Source organism: Microtus oregoni, unplaced genomic scaffold (assembly GCF_018167655.1).
Source record: "Microtus oregoni isolate MIOR12 unplaced genomic scaffold, Mior012 000016F_ref0000370, whole genome shotgun sequence".
In the NCBI taxonomy this organism is placed as follows: Eukaryota; Metazoa; Chordata; class Mammalia; order Rodentia; family Cricetidae; genus Microtus; species Microtus oregoni.
Genome location: NW_024543075.1, coordinates 19,292,978 through 19,312,154, shown reverse-complemented (window position 1 = coordinate 19,312,154; position 19,177 = coordinate 19,292,978). Strand labels below are relative to the sequence as shown.

Genomic DNA, 19,177 nt, shown 5'->3' with positions numbered 1-19,177 from the left:
TGGCTTTGGAGCCTGTTCTGGAACTAGCTCTGTAGACCAGGCTGGTCTCGAACTCACAGAGATCCGCCTGCCTCTGCCTCCCGAGTGCTGGGATTAAAGGCGTGCGCCACCACCGCCCGGCTCTCACACAGGTTTTATCCCAATGTGATGGTTAACTTTAAGTTGGTTTAATGGTCAGGCACCATTCTTGGAATAGGCTCATGAGGATATTTATTTCTGGAGGAAAGCGGCCTGAGAACAGTTTAAAGGGTGACGTGGGAAGATATGCCCAAATATGGATGGCATCACATCATCAACCAGGAGCCCAGTGAGAACAAAAAAAAGGGGGGGAGGCAGGGGGAATGACACCTCACATTTTCTCTCTCCACTTCCTTCCTACCTGGGTCAGGAGCAGCTTCTTCTCTTGCTCTGGATCATGAAACCTATAGGTTCTCTAGGAGTTTCCCTGGGTCTTACACTTGTGCCAGCTATGGGAGGCCTCAAAGTCTATATCATGTGAAAAAAAAACGCTAATAAATCCCCTCATAGACATATTACAACTCTAGAGAACTCTATTGTTCTAACACACCCTGTTTTACAGACAGGGGAAGCAAGGCTCAAAGACCTAGTTAAAGCCATGTATCAAGATAGCAGCAAGGCTCCACCCTGAACCTCACCCAAAGTTAAAGCTTGGAGAGAAGCTTCCTAGGCTTTATGCACTGGAGCCCATTTCCCACTCCAGTGCTCACTCAATGGCAAGTGTGGGTAAAAAAGACTCACTGAGCTCGTAGGTCTGCGTGAGCATGTCCCGCTCAAACACGATGTCCACAGGAGGCACACCCTTAGAGATGACCTCCTCATCGTCGTCGTCATCATGGTCATCCTCCATCTTCCGCTTGAACTCCTTCAGTAGCTTAAGGCACCGAACCATGACATCAGTCCCTAGGAACAGGGCACACATGAGCAGATGGCAGGCATAGGGCCTCATGGAGAGCAGTGCATGACATCCTGAAAGGTCTTAGCTGAACTGGTATCACAGCTAGCTCCTTCCCTACGTGGGATGTTTGCAAAGTCTAAAACTATACATCTTGGGGCTGGAAAGATGGATTGGTGGTTAAGAGCACTTGCTGTTACAGAGGACCCGGTTTCAGTGCTCGTAACTGGCTGGATCTATTTCTATTGCAGGGGATCCAATGATCTTTTAGCCTCCAGGGCATCCACACACTTGTGGCACATGCCCACACATACACTGATAAAAATAAAAATTAATATAAATAAAATGAATATAAATTTAGGAAGAAAAACCAAAAATACCTGCAACTCTTAGGAACAAGACTTGTCTTGTGATTTTAGATCAGGAAGAAATATATGTGTAAGAGGAGTAGGGAGGAGCCCTGCCAGCTTGCCAGAGTAGCTCGAGGACATGGCCTATCCCTTTGAACAGTCTTCCAGGACCCACACTTGGGATCTGCTGAAGAAATGAAGAACAATTTTTCCTTTAAAGCCAGTAAGAGGCCCTTCTGGGACTCTAAAGGTGGAAACTTAGTTTACAAAAATAACTCAAAAAGAAGCCAGGGCAAACCTGACTAACAGGTCTGAGCTAGCACCCTTTAAAATATTAGCTTTAGTGATAAGTATAGACAAGGTGGAGCCCAGCTGCAACAAAACCATGCTCTGGGCTCTGAGGGAAATTTCCATCTACATTCAGTTAGCTAACTGCAACCTAGCATACCAGGAGAAAAACCCCAACACTCATGCCCAACAGAAAAGACAACAGAGGGAAACTATGAAGATGCCTGGTACAGACACATGCCAACTCACTGATACTACTGACCCCAGGAGTCATCTCACAGATAAGGGAAATGAAGCAAAGAAGGGTTGGATCTTTCTGAAGCTCCCAGTGGCTTGTCAACAACAGAAGCAAGTCACTCTGTCAGATTTCTTCAAGTAAAAAGAGAGTTAAGGGTGAGCAGGGCAAATACCATGTGAGTTCAGAGTGTGACACTCACCCCAAAGAATGAACTCTGGGAAATTTATCACTAAGCCCTAGGACAACTGGAAGAGGTGACAGCCTTAGCGACCACAAAGAAGCCTGCCCAGAGTCCAGAAGCCAAAGGGAATGAGGGTGGTGGGTGATGAGAACCTGATTGGTGTAAGCCACCTCTGCCAGTCTACCTCTTTGACTAAGTGGTATGTTCTCTCTGTGCCTCAGTTTCCTCAGCTGTAACAGAGACAAGAATAGCACCGGGGATTCAGATGGCTCGGTGGATAAAGGTGCATGTATGCAAGCCTGATGATTTGAGTTCAGATTTTCTGTTCCAAGTGGTAAAGCGTGCCGAAGTGCCAGAGCATGGGAGGCTGCGGGAAGATAATCTCAAGTCCAGGGCCAATCTGGGCTTCGGTAGCAAGGCTTTTCCTCAAAGGGGGAAAAATTCTTTCTAATAGATCTCAGAGATGGTGCCTGCTCAGGAGACACTCACTACTGTTTCTCTCCTTACAACTGCCCCGGAAGGACACAGTTGCTAAGGGCCAAACATAACACTAAGCTGCTAGACTGTGAGGACCTTAATTCCTTAACAAATGTTCCACAAACATTTATTCTGTACTATGTCCAGAACAGACACAAACAAGACAGGTTTCCTCCACTATAAAAAGAGACACAATGAGTCTGGGCAAGGCAGGTGGATACCGGGCTTGCTGTGACACAGCCCAGGTTGACAGCCTGGCTCCTCCCACCACAGGGAAGTCCCTTTTCTCTTTGAGCCTCAAGTTTCTCATCCATCAAGCAGAGCTAATTCTAAATGCATCTGGAATGGACTGAGCACTTGGGGACGCTTAGAAGTGAGCTGGGGGCAGGGTAAAGCAGATGGCTATCCACTGCATGGGACAATGAAGGGTGAATTGGGTAGTCTGATCTGGCCATGGAAGACAAGCACTCTAGGCAGAGAGGGTAAAGAAGAAGCAATGACAATGGCACTGAACAGCAAGGCAGGCCGTAGAAGGAATGTCTACAGGCCAGGCAAGTGATGCTGGGTTTATTCTATAAACAAGATGTTTGGGGCTGTGGGAAATGTGGCCAGTGACTTGATGGGAGATCTGTAGGGAGTAGGATCTACAGGCGCTAGGGCCCTGGGGTCTCTCTTCAGCCCAGATCCAAGCCCAGACCCCCACACTTCCCTCTCCTCATGGTCCTACTCAGTCTCTCCAGTGTAGCATAAAGGCTTGAGGAACTAGCCACTGCAGACTCTGCCACGTGTTCTTTGCTCAAATCCCCACACCAGCACCACCCTCCTGATGATCTGAGCAGTAAGCATCGCAACAAAGGAAAAATAATAGAGAGGTCAGGAATACTAGAACTCAGCTCAGTGCTAGCATATTATCTGATGTTCCTATCCCTGCAAGACTGACCCCCCAAATCAGACAATACTGGTACTGTCTGGTACTGTAACAGGTACTGTCTGGCCTGGTTTCCTCTTTTTAAAGTCTAGGACAAGTGCAAAGACAGGTTTTCCTTACTGCACAAGGAAACAAGAACACTAGTAACAACACACATGGGAGCTTGACAAAGGTCTAGACGCTCTCATTGTTTTTAGGCTACAATTTCAGAGTTATCAAATAGGGGAGTGCAAACGTCACCTCCCCAAATACTTGGTCTGAGTTGGCACCTGGCACAATTAGGCCCCCTCAGTCCTAAAATATAGAGAAATGTTGGAAAAGGTTGCTGGAGCTGCAGTGCTGACCAAAACTGCACCAGAAAGCTAACATGACTCAGCTACCTCCCTTATAACCAGGCTGGCCATCTGATATAGGCAGCTATGTGACCAAGAAGTGTCCAGGCTCAATCTCCACCCCAAGCAATCAGCAGATTATACTCTAGGAAGGAACAAAGAAAAACCTCTCCTTCCACACACAGTCAGCCATTGGTAGAGAACGTACTGTCTGCCGCCATTACTGCTGACACCAGCCCCCAAAGGTGAGACATGCCTGCACATTCCTGTTAAGTGCTAGACAGTGGCCACCTCAGGAGCAGGGACAAGGGCTGCTCTAACATGCCCTGGCCCCAGCACAAGTGACTCAAATCTGTGTTTACACCCTAGTAAAGGTCAGCCTTCACTCGAGTTTTCCCTTTAACAGTTTCTGCCATATTAAAATGTTCCTGCTTTTTTTATGTACATTAATTACTCACAGCAATTACTTTTAATTCTTATAGCAGGTGTCCTTTAATCACTTTTATGTAAATAAAACTGCTTATTTTAGCTGGTTTCATCATCTTCAAAACACACCACTAAAGTTCTAGCTTTTAAAACCTGGAAGAGCCCCAGAATTTTATGTTTGTCTTTTATTCTGTTTTCCTGGTTTTTATTCTTTTCCATTCTTCTTGGCTTTGACACTCTTTTAGGCCTGTACATTTATTTTATTAAATTTTTGATTTCTTTATATGACTCGTTTCTCTCCTAGGTTGTATACTTTAATACTACTATAATTTTGCTAATATCCCCCTTCTTAATGGTCATAATTAACTTCACTGTACCCTGTTATATTTCTTGGTTTAGTTTTTACTTATTTCAAATTTAACAGCTTGAATGAGATTTAATTCACATATTGTACAATCTATACCTTCAGTGGGTACAAGGCACAGCCAACTTTAGAAGATCCTTAACCACCTCCACTCCTCTATGTGAGCTGTCCCCTAAACATTACAGCTTGTTTCCAGACTTTCCCACTGGACTTACCTACAGGTAATCACATGGCAACGCCACCTTGGGGGCCAACTCTTTCTCACTTGTCTTATTGACGGGCTGCTGACCCACCTGAATGACCTACATGTCCTCTGTGTCATGTCTGTCACTGTCTGATTTCTGGTGCTGTGCGGCAGGGTTTGAAAGTATAAGCGTGAGTTCTACTTTATTCCTTTCCCTTCCGGATTTCAGAATCAGACCCTCAGCTCCCACAAGCCTCCACCAGACAGGGACTGAGGAGTCCTATAATGAACGCTGCTGCTTCAGTCCATGTCTGTTTACAGAGCCCTTATATTTCAGTGGTGTTTCACAGTGCTCACAGTAACTGATCTGTACAGAGTCTGTTAAACTTGTTCCAACTTTCTGCAAATAGAATGCTTTCTCAGCTCGACTTTCAGATTTTCCACTTTTAAGTACAGAAACCCAGGAGTGGGGATGCATACTGAAGTTAGTGTCTGTGGAACTGTTTATTTCTTAAGAATCACAAAGACAAGAGGTCAGAAGGCAGACTCAACCCCAACCCGTGAGAACTGGATGTGAGCTGACTACGTGGTCATCAGCCCAGCGCAGGCAGATGTGTGCTGCCCAGTGCTTCCAACTGTGATCCTATTTATTGGAAGGGAAGGCCAAGTTCACTTCTCTCTTTCCTTCATTTCCTCAGCACAATTTAATAAACACACGGTGGCTAGTAAATACTTGAGGAAAATAATTTTGTAAATCAGAGCAGTTCAGAAGAACTGCTTTCATTACAAAGACTATGTTGCTTTTGCCAAATAGATATGGCAAAATGTGAGTACAAAATATGCCTAAATCCAAACTCGTTTTAAGGGGTTAAAACAATTAATATATACTCAGGCACACCTATAAATTTATATGAAGTAACACATCATCTTTATTTATTAAACCTCGCTTTTCCATAATGCCTTGAAAGAAACACTTTATGTTGTTTTCTTTTTTTTTTTTTTAAACAGAACTGACAAAGCTCAAGGCTAAACCCCTGAAAACTGTATTCAGCTCTTGTCTCTTGCACAAGAAAAGCAACTGTAGTGGTGATTAAATTAAATCCACAAAACAAGGACCAAGCACTTGGCACCAAGATGACTCACCTGGCACTAGGAGTACAAAGAAAAGGGTTTGGCCAGCTCAGGACAAAGTACAAGGTCACTCAGACAAGCAAATGAACTAGGGCCATGAGGCCAATGGGAGGGCTGGCTGTGAGTCCAGGCTGCAAACTCAACAGAGATGGGAGGTTATGTAGGTACAGGGGCTACCATGGCTAAGAACAACCTTTAGCAATCAAGATGGGCTTGGTGTGCACATGACAGTCTCAACAGTCTAAATGTCCTGACTGATCAGCTTGGGTGCCAACTCTTTATCACTAACTGTATTCTGAGTCACGCTGACCATTCATGCCTTCCTAGGCCAGGCATAAGGTAATACCCCATGGACAGACACATCTTGAAGGTGACAGCAGACCAGAGGGAAACAGACTGTGTTATGCAGCAGCAAGCAGGTATCACTGATGAGTGGGGAGGTGGACCCCACCTGCCTGTCAATCACCATGAAAGAAATGTATTACTACTTACTTTCCCTTGGCACATAAGCTGGAAGTCAGACTTCCCAGGTTAAAAAAAAAATCCATGTTTTAAATTCCAGAAACCAACTCAATGAAAACAAATGCTACTGGCTAAACAAAACACACCTCTAGCCTGCTGTGGCGATACCTGCCTTTAATCCCAGCACTCAGAGTACTCAGAAGGCAAAGGTAGGTGTGAATGAATTCTAGGCCAGCAGTGTCAAGAGCAAAATGGTCTCAAAAACAGAAAAAAAAAAAAACAAAAAAAAAACCCTAACTAACTAAAAACTAAAAAACCCCTCTAGATCTATCCTACTGGCCATGAAGCGATGGCCCCTCAGAGCCCAGCAATCCCCATGATCACTGTAGCACCTTTAAAAGGTAGGGCCTATTACTCCCATAATCCAGCTGAGGGAAAAGGGACATGTCTAAGCAGGACTACCTAATATCAAAAGCCCACTCGGCCAGATGTATTAGTACACGCTTTAATCCCAGCACTCAGGAGGCAGAGGCAAGTAGATCTCTATGAATTCTAGGCCAGCCTGGTCTACAGAGTTCCAGGACAGCCAAGGCTGTTACACAAGAGAAACTGTCTTGAAAACAACAAAAATTCATTTGCATAGCTGTTGGTATCAAGTAGTTACTTTGAATTGACGGGAACCTGTGTCTGGAAGAAAGCTCTGGCCACAGTATCTCCCTTCAAGCTCTTCACAGAAGAAAACATCAAATTATTTAACACCTTTCTTCCAACATCCCAGAATACTAAAATGTACCTTTGTTCTCCTGGCCTGGATTTGCCATCTCTTACCAGGGTTCCCCTTCACCAGTCCTGGCTCCCTAGACCCCATGTTTCCCTGTGTCTTGGTTTCCTCTGTTACTTGATAATCCCTAGGACATGTAGAATGCGTATGTGTAGAACTAGTCCTCCTCAGTCCTCATCCATGGCAAAACTATAGAAAGGACTCCAGGCTAAATGACCAATTCCTTCAGAATTTAAAAAAAAAAAAATCAATTTGTAGGCATGTGGGGGAGGGGTGCAGGCATGGGTGTGCAATGGAGATGTGTGGAGGTCAGAGCACAATTTTTTGGAGGTCGGTTTTCTCCTTCCTTGTTTTTGAGGCAAAGTCTGTGGTTATTTTGAGGCTGCATTTTGCGCTGTTCTGTCCCATGTGAGCTTCAAGCCAATTATCTGCCTTCCATCTTACTGTGGGAGTGTGGGGCCTAAGATTACAGATGCCAGCTACCACATCTGGTTTTTTAAATGAGAGTTTTGGGAATCAATCTCAGGTTATTGAATTTTGATGAGAAATGTCCCCCATAGCGTCAGCTGTTGGAATACCTGGTCCCCAATTGACAGTGCTGTTTAGAGCCACATAGCCTTGCTGGAGAAAGTATGTCATTAGGAGTAGGCTTTGAGAGTAAAAATCCTCATTTACTTCTAATTTGCCCTCTCTGCTACATGCTCGTGGTTGAGATGAAGGCAGTCAGCTCCCATTCCGGGCATTATACCTACGATTTGCTCCCATGCCTCTTAGACAAACCCTCGGGAACCACAGCCAAGATGCCCTTCCTCTTAGAGCTGCCTTGGTGTTCATCACAGCAGCAGAAAGTGCCTACTGTATCAGGGATTCCAGGTAAGTGCTTCTCCCCACAGATCATCCTGTTAGCCCTTCCTGTGCAGTTCTGACGGCTCTGATACAATGGCATCCCACTTTAGTCCACTGGGAAGCCTGGGGTTTCCTGGAGAAGTCTTGCAGTGTTGGATTTCAGTGTGGATTTACGTTCACTATGCTAGAAACATGACGGTTCATTTTCATCTAGAAGCCTATGTCCTTCGGATCTCAATCTATTTTTGACTTTCCCCTTCCCCAACCCTCTGTATGTTTCTCTGTGTTCTTCTGTTCTCTGTGCTGTGGTTTGGAAAGTGTCCCCAAAGGCCCATTGTTAAGGACCTGGCTGGCAGCCTGTGCTGCTACAGAGTGGTTCAATTAAGATGTGGGGCCTACTAGGAGGAAATGGGTACCAGCAGCACAGCAACACCCAATTTCAGGAGACATAGGGCTCTAGCCACACACTCCTCCCCAACTTTAGCTTCAACTTGGCATTCCACTTCAAGTCTCTGAGGTCTTTCTCTGCACTTTTCTCTCACTCTCTCTCATTCCACTTAACTGCTGACAACCCTTTCCTTCCTTCTCCCTTCTTCACAGCCTCTGCTCTGCTTTCATGAACACAGCACCCGTTCCTTTCTGAGGATTAAATTTATTCTACTTTTCTTTCTTTTTTCCTCCTTTTTTGGGGGGAGGGGTGGAGACAGGGTTTCTCTGTGTCCTGGAACTAGCTCTGTAGATGAAGCTGGCCTCGTACCCACAGAGATCCACCTGCCTCTGCTTTCTGAGTGCTGGGATTAAAGGTGTGCACCACCACTGCCCAGCTTTATTCTACTTTCCAATGGTTTCTGTGTCCTTGGATTCTATGAGACTTTATTTTCCTCAACAATGTGGTCACTTTAGGCTGCCTGGAGACCAGTGTTTCAGAAGGCGGTAGGAAGGGGAAAGCTGCATCATCTGGTAACCAGGGAAGAGTGAGCTGTCAGATGTGTTGGAAATGTGATGAGCTCTTTTCCTTAGCTAGAAAACTCCGGCATTCAGTATGTAGAGGACTCTGTTCTTGAACTGGTCACTTTCTTCAGAACAGAAGGCTCCAGTCCCAGGCCTAGGGTTCTAAGTCTAGCTGTCAGTGTTCTAGAGACTGGACAGTTCTAAGAGATTATGTTCCCTTTTAGAACAAGGTACTAGAAGGTTGGAGCAAAGCTCAGGGGTATATATAGGGCTTACCTAGCACACACAAGCCCCATGTCCTATCTCCAGTCCCTCTGCTGTTTCAGAGGCTGTGGCTGGAGGCTTAATGAGCACAGACAAGGCATTCCCAACCCACATTCCTTCCCTTTGGTTTCACCTGCAGCATGTGGCTGTGGAAGTGGAGAAAGTCTAGGAAACTATGAAAGAATGTTATCAAAGGAGACAAACTAGCAACTGCTGGGAATCACACCTCTTGATAAGCATACATTCTCCACTGCCAGAGCTCCACACTGTCTCAGACCTGTTCTCATGCCCACGCATTTAGAAACCCTCCAGGCTCCTAACATATGGGACATAAAAGAAAAGTGAGGTATAATGCTTCTCCCATAGACTGTCAGCCTGCCCAGTTTTAGTCCTGTCCATATTTATCCTCTCAAAAGCACCTGGAATCTCTGATTTCCTAGCTTATTTCCAGTCGAGAGGTGTCAGCTTCTAGTTGCCACCCTTTATAGGAACTTAAGTTTTCCCAGTCTGTTCTGCCTGCTACTACACCTCCAGCAGTTTTGAGCAGCAAGTGTTCCAAGAGTCCCTGCTGCCCTGCTCCTTGTTCTTCTCGGTTTAATCCTGCAATGTCTCTACCATCGCTTTGGACGCACTTGGGCGGAATACAGAGAAAAACATTTATCTTCTAAATGTCCTATCTTGCAGAAAGCTCCAACCTTCAGATTTTACAAAGATTTGGCTAAATAAGAAATAAACAGCATGGGGCAAGAGTAAAAAATAGGGAAAAATAAAGGCCTTTTGGTTGCTAAAAGTGCATGAGTGTTTCGCCTACATGTGTCTGTGTACCATGTGTGTGCTCTCAGAGGCCAGAAGGTATCAGAACCTCTGATCTGAAGTTTTAGATAGCTGAGAGCCCCAGCTGGAATGCTGGGAATTGAACCCAAGTCCTCAGGAAGAGCAGCCAGTGCTCTTAACCACTGAGCCATATCTCCAGCTTCTAGCTTAAGGTTCTTTAGTCTACTCCTGTAAAGTATCAACTGCTTAAGTGTACGTGGTGGTGTGCGTGCAGAGGTCGGACGTCTGTATCATGTCTAAGTCAACTGTTCTCTACCTTAATTTTTTTTGAAACTGGGTCTATCATTGAACCTAGAGCTCAACAATTAGGTTAGAAGCCAACAAGCGTCAGGGACCCACTTATCTTCACCTCACACCCTCTCAGTCCCCCTAACAATGAGATTACAGTAAACTCTGCTTTTACCTGGGCTCAGATTTTTTTTTTAATGATTATTTATTTTTGTGTGCATTGGTGTTTTGCTTAATTGTATGTCTGTGTAAAGGTGTCAGATCCCCTGGAACTGGAGTTACAGACAACTGTGAGCTGCCATGTGGGTGCTGGTAACTGCACTCAGGTCCTCTGGAAGAGCAGCCAGTGCTTTTAACTGCTGAGCCATCTCTCCAGTTCCCATGAACTCGGATTCTTATGCTTTTTTGGCAAACACTTTACCTACTAAGTCATCTCCCAATTCCGCTTAGCATCTTGGAACTTTCTTACATGTAAGATGCTGATGCTAAGACCTACCTTGTAGGGTCACAAGAAGAACAAGCAGCGCAAAGCAAGCAGTCTTGTGTGATGCACACATAGCAGCTACAGTATCATAGCTAAAAATCGCCATCATTTAGTAACCTTTTGCTGTGACAGTGTAGCAGTTTCTCCTGCATTTGTGGCAAAAGTACAGCATAGTGACATATAGTATATAATGCTTGATAATCAACTACTATGCTACTCGTTTATACAGCACTATGATAATTTTAGAATGTATTCTTTCCACCTCAAGAAAATGTTTATTTCAAGTAAGCAGTATGCCTGTATATCCAGCCAACTTTGTAACACCTTGTGCTGACTATCTCTTGATTACACCAAGAGGCCACACCAAGTGACTGACCCTCGCCATTTATGTGTGAGTACATGTTGTCCTGTTCATACCTTGAACATGTCCTCATGTTATCTGACATGATTGTGCTTCAAAATAGGGCTGGGTAAATAGCTCAGTGGTAGAGCCTTTGCTCCAAGCACGCACAACACTCTGGGTTCAGAGGTTTAGCCCCCAGTACCAAAAAAGGAATGAATGAAAGAACGAGGAAGGGCCTGGTGTAGGAGAAAGACTGAAGGAAGATGCCTTTATAGAGGAGTCTGCTAAAATGCAGGGCTGCTATGGTTCAGTGAACATGTCTCAGGTCCTAGACGAAAGCACTGAGCACTAAAGGACTGAATAAGGAGTGTAACCTTCACACTCCAAGGCAGAAGGTCACCAGAGTAGAGAACAGCAGGGAAACCCAGGTGGAAACAGGCTCTGTTCTTACCTTTCTTGGTCTTACAGGGACCACACTCAGGGTGAATCTCCTGCAAGGGAAGGGACACCACCTTGGCTAGCCCAGCATTTAACATGTACTGGTACAGACGCTTGAATGTCCTTTCACACAGCCCCTGCAAAACACAAGCCCATGGGCACTATTAAGCAAGACACTTGAGAATCCCAGAATCGAGGAAACACCAGTGTTCGGGATGGGAGTTACCAAGGGACAGTAAATGAAGAACAACTGCAGGTACTAACGAGACTGCCAAGTTGCATTCAGGGAACCCAACAAACTCTGGAGCAGCAGAGAAACCACCCTGCTGTGGATACAAGAGGGGAAAGAGATGTACATAAGAGACCCTGGACAGGTAGACAGGGAGGAGGTGAGACAAGTGGGGGCAGCGCTAAGAGGAGGATTCCCACCAGACACTTTCCATACTGTATCTTTTTAATCTATGTGCATATGAATTTTTCTTCTCTCTCTCTCTCTCTCTCTCTCTCTCTCTCTCTCTCTTCTTTTCTTTCTTTTTGGTTTTTTTGAGACAAGAGTTTTGTTGTAGCTTTGGAACCTTCCTGGAACTAGCTCTTGCAGACCAGTCTAGCCTCGAACTCACAGAGATCCACCTGCCTCTGCCTCCCAAGTGCTGGGATTAAAAGCGCGCGCCACCGCGTGGCATGTGCATGAATTATTAATAAAAAGATAGCCTTCTCCAAGGCAGTGGAGCAAAAAGAAAACAAAATTTTAAAATTATCTAAGAAGCCAAAGAGATGGTCCAGTGGGTGAAGTACTTGCTAGCAAGACCAAGGACTTGAGTTCCATTCCCAGGACCCACACGGTAACTGGGAGAACCAGCTCCAGAAAGTTGTCATTTGACAGTCTCTCAGGCATCAGCCAGGGAGAGGTAACCAAATACCTCTGGAGTCATCAGAGCACGTGGTCCCCAAGGTGCCGTAGGCTTACACTCCCTGGCAGACCCTTACACAGCACAGCTGAAAGTCAGCTGCTGTCTGCTGTCTGTTACATATGTGCCACATTTCTCTAATGGCTGACAACCAGTTTTAAAAAAATCCATACTGGGTAAAATGTCCTGCCTCCAGCCAATCTACTCCTGGCCCTTGCTGCCACCTGGCTGTATAACCCCTGGACAAGCAAGGTATGAACTGATTGAGAAGGTGCTCATGACTCAGGCCTGCTCTGAGTCTTAGGGACTGCTTCATTCACTGGAATAGACAGCAAATGCCTATGGGCCTGGCACACATCTGCAGCCCACTCAAAGGAACCAGCACTTTCACCGTTGGGCTATACAACATATGGTTACCCAAGATATCCAGATGAATCCTGTCTGGCTCCTTCAAATGCCCTGGCTTGTACATGGTGCCTGTCATTAATCTAGCTGAGCCTCTCAGTGACAAAGAGCCTTTGGAAATTCATCCATCAAAACACAAGCCAAGAACATGGTGTTGAGCTCTGGACCATCCAGAATGAGGGAAGATAATGTGGTCCTGCCTTCAGGGGACCTGCACATTCTGCCCAGCAGAAAGATCAGCAGGAGCCCTGCCAAGGGCAGCACCCACTTCAGCTACAGGCCAATTTAGTTGGCTCTCCTTGGAATCTACTGCCAGGGGCAGACTGGACATCTCCAGAGAACACAGAAAGCCTTCGTGTTCAATAAATCTCAGGCTCAGGTTCACAGAGTGCCGCCCCTCCCCCAACTGTTCCTTTTTCTACACTGCCCTTAGCACAGAACACACAGCAGCCCAGCACGAGCCCACAACCTCACCTTCTCACCAGCAGCTGCTGTCACATCCCAGTCTGCCTGAGTGTTGGCCATTCAAACCAAAAGTCTGAGTTGCACCTTCAAACCTTCTATCAGTTTTCTTACATCCTAACTAGGCTACCGCTCACCACTGTGTCACCTAGCCTGATGGCCAGGATCCAGGCCTCCTTCTCTCAGAGCCTCATGCTCCCCGTTTCCTTCTTCCTGGGCTTCTCCATGCAGCCTCTGACACAGAAATTTCCTGAGGTTGGAGCTTCCAGACTCCAGTCTAAGCCAGGCTCTCAAGAACTCTGTCATCTTCCCTCACCTCCAGCCATACTATGCAATCATTGCTGGTCTCTGAACGCCCCATCTCTGCTGGGAAAAGTCTTGCCCCACTGTGAACTGCTCTGTGAAGCAGCCCCAGCTGTCTAGGGCCACTAGCACCTCCCACTTTGCTTTCACCTGCTAGTGTCCCCCCACCCAATTACACAGTCCTATGACAGTACCACCTGCCATCATCACCTACTTCTGCAACTGTGGAGTTTGACCCAGCTCTGACTAAAAACACTCGCTGAACCACGTGCTCAGAGATAACCATGTTCCGGAGCAGTGAGGCCACAGTGCTGACTAGAGCAAGATTAGCCCGCTTCCTGTCCTGAGGGAGGCGTACAGCACTGTCCCAGTCCCTAGTGAATACACGGGATCAGGGAACATCAGAGCAAACACTGGCTTTCTTCAGCCTGTAGCAATTTTCCTCACTTCTATTTAAGTCTCCTGAAAGGTTTTTTGGTTCAACCTTCCCTTGATTTCCCATTTTTTGATCAACTGAGACAGAGAAATTACGCTCTGATCCCAAACTACAGGGCATCATGGATAGCAAAGGCATTGGTTCTCTCAATATATGGGAGGTAACAGGGAGTAGAGGAACTTGGCGGAGCTGGTAGTTGCAGATGGTTGCCATCATGAGAACCTACGGGGCAAGGCTTGCCTGAGCTTTCAAACTTAAATTTCTATCTGAAATCTCAAGGTGAACAAACAAGGAAGCCAGGCCACTTTGAGGCCCCTCTGAGGAGAAGGGAATGCACTTGATACCGTGATGGGAAGAGGCCTTCTCCCGGTAAACGATGAAATCCAAGTCTAGCAGAGCACAGGGAGACTCCTGTCTACTGTCCTCATGTATGTGATCAGAGAGACCACTGAGTCCCCCTTTGGGGACTAATTACTGCACATTCTGATGTGCAGCTTCCAGCCCTGTGGTTTAGCCTCCAGGCAGTCTCTTCTAATGCCTACTACTGGCTCTTGGCTAAGTTCCACTCAGAACCATCCCTTGGCCGTCAGGCAGCAATGCCACTGAGACTCCTCTCACACCCCTTCACAGCTGCTACTCTTGAGCCTAAGACACAGAAGGTCAGTAATTGCTTTTTTCTTCCTGTTACTTCAGCATAAATCCACTGGGAGTAAAATTACAAGTTTCACGATGAAAGAAAATCTAAATGTCAAAATTTACCATCCCACACGAACTCTGATGGTGGGTCTGAGAGCAAACCCCAGAGGAAATGAAGTCAGTCAAGGGTAAGAATTTCAAAGAAAAGCAACATTTTCTCACTGTGCAAAAGAAAGGAAAAGGCCAGAGTTGGGGATATAGCCCTGGTAAAACGCTTAGCAAGTTTTAATGTTCGATTCCTCGCACTGCAAAAAATAAAAAAGAGTCGGGCGGTGGTGGCGCACGCCTTTAATCCCAGCACTTGGGAGGCAGAGGCAGGCGGATCTCTGTGAGTTCGAGACCAGCCTGGTCTACAAGAGCTAGTTCCAGGACAGGCTCCAAAGCCACAGAGAAACCCTGTCTCGAAAAACCAAAATAAATAAATAAATAAAAAATAAAAAAAAATAAAAAAGAAAGGAAAAGGCCATTTGAAGGGCTCTGGGAGGGGCAGCAAGTCTTCAGTGCACCCCCTTTCAAAGCTCCCCAGGTGGTATGCAGCTTGCAGGCCCACCTCAAGGGCTTACCAGTTCCTCCCTCAGCTTGCCCAGAGTTTCAATCTGGTTGCTTCGTGTGCTCAGCATCATGGACAGCTTCTCCATGAGGATGTCATACTTGCTCCTCCTGAAAGAGATACCAGCCAGTCACCTGCTGGTCACTCAAGACCAGCTGACCTTTAAAGACGACAGCTCATGCCCAAAGCTATAGTGACAGTGTACAGACTAGATCCCAGGGCAGAAACATCAGTCCAATGAGTCTCTAAACCTCCTTACCTTTGAATAGCACTTTAAAGGTTATGGGGGCCTCTCAAGTTCTGCCTCATGTGCCACTTGAAGAGGAGTGGGGTTATTTCATGATGAAGGTTTCTCCAAAATCTAGGCCCAAGGCTAGAAGCATCTTTGCATTTATGTTGCACTCCCTTCACTCCATCAAGCCCTCTCCTGTTTCTACTTCTGGCTCCCCTGGTGTGACTGACCCACTGCCCACCTCCCCTGTAATATGAAGTTGATGTGTCATGATAAATGTTTCCAAGGTACAGCATCCAAGGAAGCTGATGCTCATGGAGCCTATGTCTGGGGAAGGGAGGGAGGAGAATAAAGTGGAATCGTTCTGCCAGTTCAGCTAGCCATGGGCAGCTTGGCTTGACTCCTTGTTTGAGGGGAAGAGAAAGCACATGCACGGCATCCTCGGTGAGGGAAAGAACAAACAGGACATGGGCACTGCACCACTTGGCTCTGGCACACGAGAAGCAGTGTCATGACCACTTTACACAAGGGGCAATAACAGGTCAGAGGCACAGGGACTCTGTCCAAACTAAAATGAAGACACTGACTTACCCTGAGCACTTTCCCTAGCCCCCCGCTGCTACCCTGTGCAACCCTTCTGCTATCATCAGAGGTTGCTGGTAAACCACTTGCTTGAGTGGGCTTTGTTGCTATTTTGTTTTTTTAGACAGTCTCACTCTGTATCCCAAGCTGACCTCAAATTCAGGATCTCCATGCCTCAGCCTCCCAGGTGCTGGGATGACAGCTGTAGGCCTCCATGCTAGGCCAGTCACAAGTTTGACAATATAGTTACTTAACTAATGGATAGTATGAACCATTAAAATGTAAAAAAAAAAATCTTTCTATAACAGTATTTTTAAAACACAGGCTGAGAGATGGCAGAGTTGGCAGTAATGGAAGATGAATTAGGACTTGTGACATTTTGATGTACAGGTGTGAAGGGCACTCAGCATCACAAGATGTCTGACAAGAGTACCAACGGCTTTTACTGGACACCTAGTCAACAGTCTGCATCTGAGTATCCACCTGAGGCAAGTCATAGGCACTGCGACGGGCGTTAAAAATTAAAGTCATACTTAACCCCGAATGCTTACTTACCAGCCTGTTTGAGGGTGCACCTGGCTAAAGGGAGCAAAGGGCGGAGACTCTGACAATTGGCTCGTGGCCTTTTGGTACTGCCGATCTCCACCATGGAGTTTGGTGACCAAACCTGAGTTTTTGGAGTGTATACAACTCAGGGCTGCTGTACCCGCTTGTCTATTACCCACCCTGGCTTCTGTTCCTCCTACAGAGATGGTCACGGTGGAGTAGGCAAATGGCACAATTCTTGCTTCCACACTCTTTTCCAGGGTAATTACTCACTCAAAAAGAAAACACTTGTTCACTCCCAGACTCCCCAGTCCTTAGAAGGAAATATGCTTGCTTTCCAGCGGGACTGTATTACACAGCTAAAATGGCACCTTCCCACATTGTGACCATCTGGATGAACCTCAATGTATCATCACACAATGATTATTAGGATGTATGACTGAAACACATTCAATCTGAGATCAACATAATTCAACAACTTTTCCACTGCATCCAATCAAACTTCAAATATTTTCTTCCACACGCTTCAACAAAATGTTAATTAATAGTGCTATATTGTTGGATTGCATTTTTCCCCTTTCTTTCTGTATTCAGAAACCCTCAGTCAGGTTTTCTAAATGAGCAAGACATACTTTCATCAGAAACAAACATAAAATATCTTTCTGGAAAGTTTAGCTTTCGATTTTTTTTTTTTTTTTTTTTTTGGTTTTTAAGAACCTTAAAAACACAACACAAGCAGTTACAACATACAACCAAATATTTTGTTTTCTACAAACCACACCTGTCCACATGAAAGCGGTTCAGGAGCAGGAGGATGGAGTGTTGCTGGGCTCCAGTAGGCAATCGGATCACATGTGACTGCATTGTAATCAGCCCATTCTTGTTGAGGATCTTCCTGTGATAATGAAGCTTCCCGGCGTCGACCCTGCAGAAGAGAGTGTGTCATCTAGTTTGTTTTATGGTAGCTTTACCCTCACAATGTAGTTTCTCACATGCACATAAATATCCCCCCCCCCCACACACACACACACTATCTAGCCTGCTAGCCTAAAAAAGTCAGAAGAGGCAATGGCCTGGAACAAAAAGCCATGCCTTGGGGAAGACATGACAGCAGGCCCTTGCATTTGGGCTACATACACAGGTCTTGTAATTTAAAGCAGAGGCACTAGCTTGGCTCTTACTTGAAAGCCGTGGTGTGGAGGTCTCTCTGAAGCTCTCCTTGCCACCTGGACCGACCTAACCGCTCCAAAATGCAGTAGGAGAAATCAGGAAGCTTCAGGTCAGGATCCCCCTCCAGGCCTATCAAGGCCCTGTAGCGCATGTCCTGGGAAGCCACGATGATGAGCTTCTTACCCCACCTGCAAGTTGCAATCACATGTGAGGAAACCAAAGCACAAGAAAGCAGGGCCTCTGTCATTTCTGCTTCCTCTGAGACATTCACAGCACCCCAGGTTTGCCTCACACCTTCAGAGTCAGAGCTGCTGTGGGCTGGACAGATCTGCTGCCAAGATACAATCACAATCTCACCATCACAGCACCCTGACTGAAGAGTCTGCCTGCTTTCCCCAGAAGCCGCCTTCTTGGCACAGCCCCAAAGTTACTGCCTAGCTGTGGTTCTCATGGACCTTTAGGTAATTCCTGATCTCATTGCTAATAACACAGTTCAGCTATCAACTCCTTAGGCCTTCCAGAAAATGAAAATGCTAACCCCACCCCAACCATGGCCAGATTCCTCAGGGTACTCAGTACTCTTGGCAGCAGCCTCTGTAACACTGTCTCCTTTATTTAGTTCTGTCGTTGCAGGCAGTGTGCTCACCTCCTGTGAACACAGCACCAGGAGCAAACTAGGACAAAGTGGTACCCAAACAGGGCGCTGCTGTGATGGGCCCGATCACGTGGCTTCTATGTCCCGGGCCATTTTGAGGGAGAAAAGTGGAGGATTTGGGCCTTTGGGCAGAAAAGCCACTGAATATTGAGTTTAATGGGCTGTTGTGGAACCTGGAAGACAATGCTAACAGCACTTCAGACACAGAAGCCCGGCCTGTGAAATTCAGAGGGAAGCAAAGACTACTGGAGCCATTCCTGTGATATTTTGGATTAGGAATCCATGGAAGTCAAATGTTTGATTTACTGGGACAACAGATGCTGGCTAACTGAGGCTAAGAAATCAGCTGTGCTTTATAAGTAAAAGAGAAACATCACTCAAGCAAAGGGGAGTTTTCTTCAGAGCAAATACACAGAAGTGGTTCAGAGGGGACCAAGGCTGCATCCCAAGCTGGAAGCTGAACCACAATGTGTAAGTCCCACATTGCACTGGTTTTGAAGGCATGATGGGTGGAGAGCAGTGTGACTCTGCGCTGTGACAAGATCAGAGGTCACTGCTAAAGTTGTAGCCTCAGCTGCACAGCAGAGCCCAGGACTCAGAGGTCACAGTCATAAGTTGTCACTACATGACATGGTGGGAATCTCTGAAAGGAAGGAGACCACTGATGAAGGGACAGTCTTAACTACAATGGATACCCCTCCATACTAAAGACACCGAGACTGTGGGACAACCACCAAGGACAAAGGTAGGTGTGCAGTGTGGCTGGTCTGGATCTCTAAGTTAGATGTG

General features: G+C 46.2%; 1 protein-coding gene across 1 annotated transcript in view; it reads right to left on the bottom strand.

Annotated features, from left to right (window-relative positions):
• Window positions 1–19,177, bottom strand: part of Gtf3c1 (general transcription factor IIIC subunit 1) — a 68,347-nt gene that overhangs the window by 39,564 nt on the left and 9,606 nt on the right. Inside the window, exons 3-7 of the mRNA XM_041666282.1 lie at window positions 17,745–17,921; window positions 17,345–17,488; window positions 15,217–15,313; window positions 11,457–11,580; window positions 760–921 (exon numbers count right to left, since the gene is read on the bottom strand). Coding sequence (XP_041522216.1) covers window positions 760–921; window positions 11,457–11,580; window positions 15,217–15,313; window positions 17,345–17,488; window positions 17,745–17,921 — 704 coding nt within the window. The remainder of the gene's footprint in view (window positions 1–759; window positions 922–11,456; window positions 11,581–15,216; window positions 15,314–17,344; window positions 17,489–17,744; window positions 17,922–19,177) is intronic.